Source organism: Hyperolius riggenbachi, chromosome 5 (genome assembly GCF_040937935.1).
Source record: "Hyperolius riggenbachi isolate aHypRig1 chromosome 5, aHypRig1.pri, whole genome shotgun sequence".
NCBI classification, from domain to species: Eukaryota; Metazoa; Chordata; class Amphibia; order Anura; family Hyperoliidae; genus Hyperolius; species Hyperolius riggenbachi.
In genome coordinates this window covers 307793169-307806726 of record NC_090650.1, presented here as the reverse complement: position 1 = coordinate 307806726, position 13558 = coordinate 307793169, and the positions used below count along the sequence as shown (strand labels likewise).

Below are 13558 nucleotides of genomic sequence, written 5' to 3'. Positions count from 1 at the left end.
GAATGTGGAAAACAAGTGGAAGCTAACCCTATTTTTAACAATAGAATCCACTTCATGTAATTCTTAGCAGTGTAGAAAATGTACCAATTGGGTACATTTTCATAACAAGTGGACACAGAACCTGCATGAAGGAAGGAATTATTTGAATCTCATTGACTATCTCTAGACAAGACTGGAGCTTCAATAGCTCTGTAATAACAGCTGTAGTTTAACAAGAATCACAACACCAGCTACACACCTGTTTGTACTGTCTAGCACTTTTAGTGTTTTTGTATAGCTTTTTTTTTTCAAAAATAACAGGATTATTGCCTAGATTATTATAAATATAACCAAAGTATGCAGAATCGATGTGGCAAATGGCTAAATTATTTTTTTCCCAAGTAACTACTAAAAGTAGTAGCAGTAAACAATTCAGAAAATTACCCTTGCCCTCCACACGACTAGTTAAGTCAGGTCAATCGCATCTATTTTTAACCACTTAAAGGGTGGTTGAAGAGATGGACAAGTCCAAAACCTGTCACTTCTGTCATATGTCTACTACCTACTGTAAGTGACAGCAACATAGGAGAAAAGTAATTTATGGATCATTTTAATCTGGGAAAAACGTACTTCTTATTTGTCTATGTTTGCACACATTTTACATTTTACAATTTTTCGCCATAGTGCCCCTTTAAGCCTATCTGGACGAGTATTTTTGTCCAGATAGGCGCAGCTAAAGGCAAACTGGACGCGTATTCTCGTCCAGTTTGCAAACAGTAGTACCTGCGGGGTGCGCACACCACGACGCTTTTCCGTGTCGGGCGATTGGGGAAGAGGAAGAACGCATCTCTGAACCAATCGCAATGCCTGTGATGAATGGACATGACCCCGATCAGAGGCCATAACCATTCATAAGAATGTTAAGGTTTTTTTATACTTCATTAATGTTAAAACACTTCATTATAAACCAAGGAGTGTTTATCGCCATCTAGTGGCGAAAAGGGAAATTACTTTGCACAGATTTTGTATAAAAAAAAAAAGAACAGTAAATACCCTCATGACATACATATTAAACAAAGATAAGTCCCTAATGCAACTATTTATGGATTTTTTTTGTTGTTTGATTTTTTTTTTAATTTTAAATTGTTTGCTTGGTAACTGGGGGAGGGGAGAGGGGGGTTTGGAAGTGATTTCATTATATTAATTTTAGTGGATAAGGGCTTACAATTGATGGGACACAGAGAAAACCACAGAAAAAATACACCTTTATTTCCAAATAATATATTGTCGCCATACATTGTACTAGGAACATAATTTAAATGTTGTGATAGCCGTGACTAATGGGCAAATACAATGGGTGGGTTTTATTTATAGTAGCATGGCTTATTTTAAAACTATAGGGGGTGGAATTGAAGAAATAGTGTATTTTTCTTTTTTAGTGTGTGTATTTGCCTTCAAAATGAATAGAAAATAAAGTAATTACTGAAAACAAGCATCGCTCACAAAAAGCTTAATTTGTGGCGAAAAAAGCAAGATAACAATACATTTAGGTGTGATGAGTAGCGATAAAGTTATTGGCAAATGAGTGGGAGGAACGTTGACCGGGGAAAATTGCTTCTGTCCTGAAGGTGAAAACACCTGCGGGCTGAAGTGGTTAAAGTGTACCTGATGTGATATGATGAGATAGACGTGTATGTACAGTGCCAAGCATACACATAACTAGACTATGTTCCTTTACTTCTTTATCTGCCCGAAAGAGTTGAACATTCCAGTATGCAAGTGTCAGCTTCTCCCATTTGTGACCTAGTCTGTATTATAGCGTAATCCTCACTAATAAGGAATTACAGCCATAAAAATCTTGCCTGGCAGAGAACAGCTTCTAAGTGCATGGCATGGATAAAAGAAAAGGCCAATAGATTTTGGCTTAGAGCTGTGTTGGAATATGAGACAATACACCATTAAACCTACTATTTTAGCCTCAAGGCAACCTTCAATCAATATTTGGAGTCCTGATAGTCCAGGACATGCCCCACTTATGGGCTTCTATTGTGGCTTGAACCATAAAGATGCAGTGCTGCCCATTGATGCTGGAAGGGGGCCGAAGAAGAGCAGTGGAGCAATCATGTGATTCTTAAGTTTTATTGAATCATTAGGTGCTTGCAAACTACCCTATATACTCGAATACAAGCCGAGTTTTTGGGACCAAAACATGGTCCCAAAAGTGGGGGTCTCGGCTTATATTCGAGCCATAGCAGTGCCAAAGTGCCCCTGTCACATGTAAAAGTGCCCCCCCTGAGTGCACCCTCTGCCAAATGCCCAGCAAAGTATGTTCCTGCATTTGTTCCCCCCGCCGGCATACACCGAGTGTTGATTAGCAGCATCAGGAGCTTTCACTCACCCATCAGAGCGAGCAGCTAAGCATTTGCGTGCCGTGTGTCTCCCCCATCGGTATGTGCTGACACGCTGATTGATGCTCAGTATAGCGGGACGGGAGCGGCAGCTTTTACTCACTCGTTCTTGCCGGCGCTGCCAGGATTCCCCTCCATGCCTGTTATGGTCTCGCTCTAATGACGCCAAGCAGGCGCCACTAGAGGGCATCATCGGAGCGAGACCATGACAGGCATGCAGGGTAATCCTGGCGGCGAGAACGAGCTGCCGCTACTGTCCCACTATACTGATCATCAATCAGCGTGTCAGCATATACCGATTGGGGAGACACACGGCAGGCAGATGCTTAGCTGCTCGCTATGACGGGTGAGTGAAAGCTCCCAAAGCTGATAATCAACAATCAGCATATGCGGGGGACACACGGCAGGCAAATACTTTGCTGTTCCGCTCTGACGGCAAGGATGGTAGACCACTCAGTGTATGCTGGTGAGAGGACAGACAGCGGTAAAATGCTTTGTTGTTCCTCTCTGCGGGGGTGAGGGGGGTTTGGAGACTCGGGCGCCTCGTCACCTCACTGCTGTGCTCAAGGAAATTCCACCAGCACAATTAAGTATTTGCCCTGACGAGCTGACTGGCATTTGATGGACGGGGCACTTGGGGTAGACAAGGATGTCACTACTACACTTGACATATGGCGGGGGCACTGGCGGGGGGAGACGGGTGGTGGTGTTATACTTTACTGCCAGTGGTGTAGCAATAGGGATGCAGAAGCTGTGACTGCATCAGGGCCCCTGGACCAGAGGGGCTTCAAAAGGGGCTCTCCTTTATCCATCTTGTTAGAGTTTAATTGGTGCTATGCTGGTAATGAACACCCCTATTTGTGCATGGATATTGCTAATACTTAAACTGTTTCCCTAATCTGATTACACTTTTCTGACACTTCATACATATTTATAGCTGATGCATTTTCTACCCCCGGCTTATACTCAGGTTAATAATTTTTTCCTAGTTTTTATGGCAAAAGTTGGGGGTCGGCTTATACTCGTGTATATACGGTATTTCAAAATAATTGACTTGTCTTCTGTGGCTGTGTGGGGGACTGACAATGCAATACCAGAGCAAACTGAACTCCTGGAGTTTGGCTATACTTTCACAAATCTTTTACATGAACACATGCCTTGTAAGGGTTTTTCGCCTTCCTCTGGATCAACAGGGATATGTGAGGGAGCAGGCTGGTGTTGTACTTTGTTTTCTGGTTGAACTCCATGGCCTTATGTCTTTTTTCAACCCAAATAACTATGTAACATTTGCTTTAGAACAAGTGATCTAAACAAATATAATTTGTCTTTGCAAAAATCACCTGAACATAATAAACTAAATAACTTTCTCCTGTATTGTTTTCAGGGAAGTGTCGCTGAAAGATGCCCGAGAATATGCGGATTCTATTGGAGCAATTGTAGTTGAAACTAGTGCAAAGAATGCCATCAATGTTGAAGAACTCTTCCGTGGCATAAGTAAGGAAATTATTCTACAGTTCCATAACATAATGTCTTTTAATTTGCATAGCTCATGCTACAGCATTTATCACTGAGTGACAAAGTCAAACTTTCAAATTGTGTCTGTAGTCCTTTACACAGCAGTTCTCAAGGTGGCGACACACGATACAATAAAATTATCCGATTTTACAGCAGTTTGATAGAATGATCAGTTGTACAGAAAAATGTAAAGCTTTTTTTTCTATTTGAGCAAGAAATCCGAGAAAATGTTTTCTATTTTCTTGATCGGGAGTAGCGGAAATTTCTGATCAAATGTTTTGTAAGATTGTATGGTTTGTTGTAGATTGACAATTTTAGTAAAACCAATAACAAGTGTACAGTAGGATTCATTGTGAGGATAACTTTGTTAGAAATATGTAGAAACAAGGTAGTAGTAGTAGTACTAGGTAGTAGTGTGAAAGTGTAGGAAAAAAATTATGAGAAAAAGGAAAAAAAGGGTGAGTAGGAAACTGTAAAAATTGTAAAGGTGGTTATTTTACATGTACTAAAATAGTGTTAACATTATTAATGATATTATTTGAAAAAGTACTGTATTTTTCAGGAACCATAAGACGCACTTGTTCTCCCCCAAAAGTGTGTGTGTGTGTGTCAGTGTGTGTGTCTGGGAACGTCACTGCGTCCTATGGTCTGAATGTGTGGCATATGGACGGCCGCAGTTCATAATGGCCACCAGTCTAGTGCATTACCAGTCACTGGTGTATGCCAGGAAACGTGGTGTTCCCAGTCGCTGATGCATGCTAGGGGATGTAGCATGCCCAATCGATCTGCATGCTGGGATATGTAGTCTTTAATGCCTTTACACCTCCCATCCGGAATATGTAAAGACTACATCTCCCGACATGCACAGTGGCCGGGCACACTATATCACCTGGCATATACCAGTGGATGTGAATGCGCGGGACTTCCAGCCACTTTGAACTGCGGCCGTGCGGCAGTAAGATGGACACATTCGTGGAGATGGGAGGCTATAGAGCAACCCCCGTAGATAAGTTAATTTAATGCTGCCCCCCCCCCCCCCCCCACTCCCATAAAGTAAACGTCATTTATGAGGTTTGTTTTACATATTTTTATAGTTGAGGTACAGGTCACTTTAACCCCTTCTAACAGCAAGGTGATTATTGGAGTATAATTTGAGGAGTTAGTAGCAACCCGTTCTGTGCAGGAAATGGTTCAGTCGTTAATTTCTGTATCTGCAGACCTCAGAACTGACAGGCTGATTTTAAAGCAGAGATTTTTCTGTCATCACACAACTGGCTATTTCATTTATATATAGCAACTGGAGTTCAGTATATGGTCTTTTAGGAAACTTGGTGGGCAGTTTCATATCATGGATGATTCCGCAGAGACTGCAAATCGCTAGTGCAGTGTCTCCCTATGGGCAGGGCTCATGAGGCGGGGTGAAACTTTTGCCTCAGGCGGCAAATTTCCAGGGGCGGCATCCGCCCGTCCGTGCAGGGAGCCGGCCGCTGAGCTGGAGGGGTAGCTGGCAGGACGGGGGTATTGGGCCTAGCGGCGGGGAGGGGGGGTCGGACCCCCCCCTCCCTCGCCTGGGTCCCCCGTCCTCCGCTCCCCTCCAGCCTTACATAGAAGCAGCCGCTATTTGTAAGAGGCACGGGCGGGGAGGACTCACCTCTTCCTCGATCCAGCGTGCGCTCCACTGACGTCACTTCCTGCAACGCTGCAGGAAGTGATGTCAGTGGAGCGCACGCTGGGAAGAGGTGAGTCCTCCCCGCCCGTGCGTCTTACAAATGGCGGCTGCTTCTTCTATGTAAGGCTGGAGGGGAGCGCAGTTCGGGGGACCCAGGCGAGGAAGGGGGGGGGTACGACCCCCTCCCTGCCGCTAGGCCCAATACCCCCGTCCTGCCAGCTACCCCTCCAGCTCGGCGGCCCCCCATGGGGGGGTGGCGGCGGCGGAAAATTTTTTTTTGCCTCAGGCGGCAAAAAGTCTAGGGCCGGCCCTGCCTATGGGAGAATTCACAGTGTTGTGATCACAGCATTTGCATGCAGAGCTTTTTGAGCGATTTTGATTTTCAATGTGAACCAGTGGCGGACACAGCCAGCAGTGGGCCCCTGTGCAAAATTGTAATTGTGGGCCCCCTACGACCTGGGCATGGCTACAAATAGGCAAAAAAATGGGCGTGGCAATGACCGGATGAGGGCGGAGCTAACTGTAACTTAAAGCGAACCCGGGGTGAGGGTTTATTTCCTTTTAAACAATACTAGTTGCCTGGCGGCCCTGCTGATCTATTTGGCTGCAGTAATAAACTGAATTACACCAGCAACAAGCATGCAGCTAATCTTCTCAGTTCTGACAATATTGTCAGAAACCCCTGACCTGCTGCATGCTTGTTCAGGGTCTATGGTTGAAAGAATAAGAGGCAGAGGACCAGCACGGCAGCCAGGCAACTGGTATTGCTTAAAAGGAGAGAAATATGGCAGCCTCAATATTATTCTCACCTCAGGTTCCCTTGAAAAGTGCAACGCAAAGACAGTGGGCCCAAGTTTTGGTGACCCTTTCCCCAGAAAATTCACATAATTGTGCAGGTTTTCTCAAGAAAATACACATCATGTCGGCAGATATGCCCAGAAAATACGTGCAATCATGTCGGCAGATATGCCCAGAAAATACGTGCAATCATTTCGGCAGATATGCCCAGAAAATACGTGCAATCATTTCGGCAGATATGCCCAGAAAATACGTGCAATCAAGTCGGCAGATATGCCCAGAAAATACGTGCAATCATGTCAGCAGATATGCCAAGAAAATACGTGCAATCATGTCGGCAGATATGCCCAGAAAATACGTGCAATCATGTCGGCAGATATGCCCAGAAAATACGTGCAATCATGTCGGCAGATTTGCGCAGAAAATACATGCAATCATGTGGCAGACCTGCCCAGAACATACACCTGCTAATATAAATAAAAAAACAAAAACATTTACTCACCTGCAGCAGCAGACCTCCTGTCCCAGCCTCCATCCGGCGCGCAGCTCCCATGGGTGGTTGGGTGGATAGGTAGCCTGGTGGGTGGGTGAGTGGGTTGGTAGCCTAGTGGGTGGGTGGGTAGGTAGCCTGGTGGGTGGGTTGGTAACTAGCCCGGTAGGTAGCCTGGTGTGTGGGTAGGTAGGTAGCCTGGTGGGTGGGTGGGTAGGTAGGTAGCCTGGTGGGTGGGTAGCCTGGTGGATGGGTTGGTAACTAGCCCGGTAGGTAGCCGGGTGGGTGGTTAGGTAGGTAGCCTGGTGGGTGGGTAGGTAGGTAGCCTAGTGGGTGGGTGGATAGGTAGGTAGCCTGGTGGGTGGGTAGCCGGGTGGGTGGGTAGGTAGCCTGGTGGGTGGGTTGGTAACTAGCCCGGTAGGTAGCCGGGTGGGTGGTTAAGTAGGTAGCCGGGTGGGTAGGTAGGTAGCCGGGTGGGTGGTTAGGTAGGTAGCCGGGTGGGTAGGTAGGTAGGAAGCCTGGTGGGTGGGTAGGTAGCCGGGTGGGTAGGTAGGAAGCCTGGTGGGTGGGTAGGTAGCCGGGTGGGTAGGTAGGTAGGAAGCCTGGTGGGTGGTTAGGTAGTCGGGTGGGTAGGTAGGTAGGAAGCCTGGTGGGTGGGTAGGTAGCCGGGTGGGTAGGTGGTCAGGTAGCCGGGTGGGTAGGTAGGTAGGAAGCCGGGTGGGTAGGTAGGTAGCCGGGTGGGTGGTTAGGTAGGTAGCCGGGTGGGTAGGTAGGTAGGAAGCCTGGTGGGTGGTTAGGTAGCCGGGTGGGTAGGTAGGTAGCCGGGTGGGTGGTTAGGTAGGTAGCCGGGTGGGTAGGTAGGTAGGAAGCCTGGTGGGTGGGTAGGTAGCCGGGTGGGTAGGTAGGAAGCCTGGTGGGTGGGTAGGTAGCCGGGTGGGTATAGGTAGGAAGCCTGGTGGGTGGTTAGGTAGTCGGGTGGGTAGGTAGGTAGGAAGCCTGGTGGGTGGGTAGGTAGCCGGGTGGGTAGGTGGTCAGGTAGCCGGGTGGGTAGGTAGGTAGGAAGCCTGGTGGGTGGTTAGGTAGTCGGGTGGGTAGGTAGGTAGCCGGGTGGGTGGTTAGGTAGGTAGCCGGGTGGGTAGGTAGGTAGGAAGCCTGGTGGGTGGTTAGGTAGCCGGGTGGGTAGGTAGGTAGCCGGGTGGGTGGTTAGGTAGGTAGCCGGGTGGGTGGGTAGGTAGGTAGCCGGGTGGGTAGGTAGGTAGGAAGCCTGGTGGGTGGTTAGGTAGCCGGGTGGGTAGATAGGTAGCCGGGTGGGTGGTTAGGTAGGTAGCCGGGTGGGTAGGTAGGTAGGAAGCCTGGTGGGTGGGTAGGTAGCCGGGTGGGTAGGTAGGAAGCCTGGTGGGTGGGTAGGTAGCTGGGTGGGTATAGGTAGGAAGCCTGGTGGGTGGTTAGGTAGTCGGGTGGGTAGGTAGGTAGGAAGCCTGGTGGGTGGGTAGGTAGCCGGGTGGGTAGGTAGGTAGGAAGCCTGGTGGGTGGTTAGGTAGTCGGGTGGGTAGGTAGGTAGCCGGGTGGGTGGTTAGGTAGGTAGCCGGGTGGGTAGGTAGGTAGGAAGCCTGGTGGGTGGTTAGGTAGCCGGGTGGGTAGGTAGGTAGCCGGGTGGGTGGTTAGGTAGGTAGCCGGGTGGGTGGGTAGGTAGGTAGCCGGGTGGGTAGGTAGGAAGCCTGGTGGGTGGGTAGGTAGCCGGGTGGGTAGGTAGGTAGGAAGCCTGGTGGGTGGTTAGGTAGTCGGGTGGGTAGGTAGGTAGGAAGCCTGGTGGGTGGGTAGGTAGCCGGGTGGGTAGGTGGTCAGGTAGCAGGGTGGGTAGGTAGGTAGGAAGCCTGGTGGGTGGTTAGGTAGTCGGGTGGGTAGGTAGGTAGGAAGCCTGGTGGGTGGTTAGGTAGCCGGGTGGGTAGGTAGGTAGCCGGGTGGGTGGTTAGGTAGGTAGCCGGGTGGGTAGGTAGGTAGGAAGCCTGGTGGGTGGGTAGGTAGCCGGGTGGGTAGGTGGTCAGGTAGCAGGGTGGGTAGGTAGGTAGGAAGCCTGGTGGGTGGTTAGGTAGTCGGGTGGGTAGGTAGGTAGGAAGCCTGGTGGGTGGGTAGGTAGCCGGGTGGGTAGGTGGTTAGGTAGCCGGGTGGGTAGGTAGCCGGGTGGGTGGTTAGGTAGCCGGGTGGGTGGTTAGGTAGTCGAGTGGGTGGTTAGGTAGGAAGCCTTGTGGGTGGGTAGGTAGCCGGGTGGGTAGGTAGGAAGCCTGGTGGGTGGGTAGGTAGCGGGGTGGGTAGGTAGGTAGGAAGCCTGGTGGGTGGTTAGGTAGTCGGGTGGGTAGGTAGGTAGGAAGCCTGGTGGGTGGGTAGGTAGCCGGGTGGGTAGGTGGTTAGGTAGCCGGGTGGGTAGGCAGGTAGCCCTTTTAGTAGCTATCCGGGTGGGGGGCCCGACTCCTATCCTCCCTCCCTTCCTTCCTCACCTCAGAGGGCCCCCCTCCCGATATGCGCGGCGGGAGAGCGAGCGGCAAATACAGGATGTCTTCGGCTCTCCAGGCAGACGCTAGAGGGCTCCGCTGCTTGGTCTCCAATATGTCTCCAACTCTGTCGACATATTGGAGACCAAGCGGCTGAGCCCTCTAGCGCATGCCTGGAGACCCGGATTTGCCGCTCTCCCGCCGTGCATACCGGGAGGGGGGCACCCGAGGTGAGGGAGGGAGGGAGGATAGGAGTCGGGGGCCCCCCGGGGGAAAACATAATAAAAAAAATATATATATTAAAAAAAAAACAACTTAATGGGCCCCTGAAGAAAACGGAACTTCAGGGCCCTCGTGCGGCGGCACGGCCTGCAAGGCCGTATGTCCGCCACTGATGTGAACGGCCCTAATTACTTTGCCCCTCCCTACCACCTACTCTCTGTTTTAAAAGAGTTGTCATTCCTCCAGTCCTGTGCAGGGTTGCTGACAAAGCCAGTAAACAAGATAAGGTTTTAGCCACAACTGTCGGGGCTAGTTCAGATGGATGACTTCCAGCAGCTGTGCACAGTGTTTACTGCCGGGATCAACCGTGTCCCACGTAGATAATGGCAGTGTTCATCTCATTGAATTTTCCATCGATTGCTGTCATTTATGCCACAGTCGATTGAGTATTCTGAGACTCTGCATGTAGCGTCTAGTGTTTGTGGTTCTGTGTCCCCTTAGGTACTCCAATTGTGACACAATAATGAAATGTTGAAAACCAATGCCGAATGCTTTTCTACTAATTGCTTTTTCTGTAGCAGAAAAGCATTTAGAACCGGCTAAACTAGCCACCCCTAGCCGTCCATCTAAACTGGCGCATACTATACAAAAATTGTACAGACATTCCCCTACTCACAAACTACTCAAATTAAAACATTTCATAAACACAAACTAAGTCAACTTCATATACAAAATATATAATCCTATTTTTATTACCTTTTTTTGTTGTTACATGTTACAGTATTGTATAAACTGTTATAAGTAGTTTTAGGCCTCTTGCACACTTCATGCGATTCTGACTTTATATGGTCCGATTTTTGATTCTGATTAAAAAAAATACTGCAAGCTGCTACATTTTTTTTATTGGAATGAAAAATCGGACCATATAAAAAAATGGCACATTGAAAACAACAGAAAAATTTGTTTATGCTATAGAGTTGTCCAAAAGTATCGTATTTTTGAAAATATAAGATGCTGCATTTTAATTCCAAATAAGGGAGTCCCCAACTTATGAACGCCCGTAGATACGAACCGCTGACCTGACGCAATGTCGGGGATTCACTGTATTGTTCCTGTGTCCTCCTCTGCTCCCCGTATATAGATAAAAGCAGTGGCATTGCATCTCTCACCTCATCCATCGGAGCCCACGGTGATCAGAGACTTCTCTCCCTCACTGCTCCTCTATTGCTGGTCGCCTGTAATGACACAATCAGTAGAAGCCAGCACTAGGGGAGCAGTGAAGGAAAAGAGAAGTCTCGGAAGTCTCCAAATACAGATAAGTTACAGATAAGTTAATTGGCTCCCCCTAAAAATTGGCCCTAGACTACAGTACTTACACTACATAATATAGACATATGGCTATGGTAGGGATTAGATTGTGAGCTCCTTTGAGGGACAGTTAGTGACAAGACAATATATATATATATATATATATATATATATATATATATATATATATACTGTACAGCACAATAATTGGGGGAAGAACATCTACACGATGCCCCTGGACCATGGACGCACCAGGTTTAGTATATTTTTCCCCCCTGGTTTTTGTCTTCTGCTACTGAAGGTGCATCATATAGTCCGGTGCGTCTTATATTCTGAAAAATATGGTAAATCATTTATCCACATTTCACTATGTACACAACTCAACTTACAAATGCATTCAACTTACAAACAACCTACCACAACCTGTTTGTAATGTATACTGTATTTGCATTTTTCTCTAGTTAGTTCTAGATGTACATTTTAGATGTACTTTAAATTTAGAAAAAAAATTCCATTATGAGTTCTTAACAAAATAGATCTATATGTATTTTAGGTCGGAAAATCCCTCCCTTGGATCCCCATGAGAACAGTTCTAATGGAGCAATGAAACTTGGGAGACAAACCACACCCGCACCAACCAGATGCTGCTGATCTCACTGGCCACCTCATGCACTGCTGCCATCACCCACATGGCCTCCATCTATGAGCAGTATAGCTGGAAATGAAACATGGAGTACACATGACAGATGATGAACGGCTGATGAATTCTAAAACATCAGCATGCAGTATTTACTATGTTGTTTACATATAACTTTCACTTTTGTTTGACGGTTTGGAGGAATCTCTACACTTGCATACCCCTTTCCATAGGACACCTTCATAAAGTGAAATACATGCAAAATCAGTAAACAGCCTAGTTATAGTCTACATTAAAAAAAATAAATAGGAGTCCAGGTCACATGTATTAAAATATTAGTGACACACTCAAGCACCTCTATGTACCTCAAAATATATTTCTTGTACAAATACAGTATACATATATTGTGTCTTTATTGATGCATTCAGGGAAAATATGCAATAAAAGCAAGTGAAATAAAAATGCTGTTAGTATACACTAGCAAGAAGTAGTTAGTATTTTAACAGACAAAAAAAAAATGTATAAAATGTGCAGAACCTGGTCAAACACATAAATGACGGAAGTATATTCAATTACATCTGCCTAAAAAATAAAGTGAGAAAATGACCCTGAAGAATATCCCAACATGTTTTGTGGTTAGCAAACAACTTCATCAGAGAATACACATCATTTAGTGTTTATCCTGGGGATGTTTCAGTAAAGAAATAGGCTTTATATTTGCACATGAAATATTATATTCTGACATGTAGAAGTGTGTGGTTGTGTCACCGCATGGTAAAGTGTGACCCTGTCCTCATTTCCTTTTGTATGTTACTGCAATGAGTGCTAGGTCTGTGTACACTTTGCATGTATTAATTATACCATCTATTAATGTGCTAGATTATTTCTTATCTAGTGTTATTTGTTTAAACAAACTCAAGAAGCATTTCTGCTCTCTGTTACGCGGTATGATAAAATTACAATTAAGGATATAGGGGGATGTAACAAGGGCTTACTAAAACAAAATATAGATTGTCTGTGCTCCAGGGACCTCCAGGCAATGCATATGGAGATCTGAATAGAGGATCACTGCAATGCAAAGTCATAAATGCTTTTGTCAATATTTCAGAATAGTTCTATAATTCAAAGAGATCCCAGGCCCGAAGCGCGCGTTCACAAATCATTTATTTTCTAAGGAGAGGGAAGCCTTTGGATTCTAATGAGGCTTCCCTCTGCGTCCTCCACTGCTCGCTGGGATCCTACTGCTGATCGGAGCCAGGCTCTTATGCTGGTACGAGTGCGGTCACCCCGGCAGAGTAGCACGGAGCGGCTCCAGCTTACTGTGCAGGCGTGGCCATACTCACATAGGTGCACTATGGCTGCACGTGTGCTTATAGAGGAGCCCCAATCAGATTACCGACAATCCCTTGTCACTAATCTTTGGAGGGTGATGGGGTACCGGAGGATGCTCCAAAGGCTTCCCCCTTCTTAGGTACCGGTAAGTATTTGATTTTGTACCTGAGATTTGGCTCAGGCACACTTTAACTCCTGTGACAAGGCTGAACAGATTACTCCCTGGGTTACACCCTATTCAAGTATACCTGAAGTGGACACACTTTCTAAAATGAACACAGCATTGGATTGGGTGGACTTCCAAGCAGTCCCATCCATTCCTTTGTATAGTGGAGGTTAGTTGTGAAGTACGCATAGCTCTGCCATTCATAATCGTAATTATGATTACAACTTGCAGACCGGGGTGGGGGAATAGAGGCACTTACCCATGTTGCCGCCTATAGCCAATGTGCTTCACGCCGTGTTCACTTGTGTTCCGAGTCACTTTCATATTCCTTCCTTCAAATATGGAAGGAAGAAGCATTGGAGTGATGTGGAATGCAACGTGGAGTGCATCAGCTGTAGGTGACGACATGGGTAAATTAAGCCCCACTCTGCTGCGGTCAAAATCGTAATTTTGACTTCAAACTGAGGATCTATGCATAGAACACCACTATTAGAGGTGTCCCATCAGTAACCTGTGGGCAAATATTAGGCCTCTTTCAGATGAAT

At 46.8% G+C, this 13558-nt stretch overlaps 1 protein-coding gene across 2 annotated transcripts in view; it reads left to right on the top strand.

Moving 5' to 3' along the window:
• RAB31 (RAB31, member RAS oncogene family) overlaps window positions 1–13033 on the top strand; it is a 75854-nt gene extending 62821 nt beyond the window's left edge. For both annotated transcript variants that reach the window (XM_068237168.1, XM_068237169.1), the window contains exons 7-8: window positions 3772–3881; window positions 11432–13033. In XM_068237168.1, the coding sequence (XP_068093269.1) occupies window positions 3772–3881; window positions 11432–11529 (208 nt within the window). In that variant the 3' untranslated portion in view covers window positions 11530–13033. The remainder of the gene's footprint in view (window positions 1–3771; window positions 3882–11431) is intronic.
• The last annotated feature ends 525 nt before the right edge of the window (window positions 13034–13558 follow it).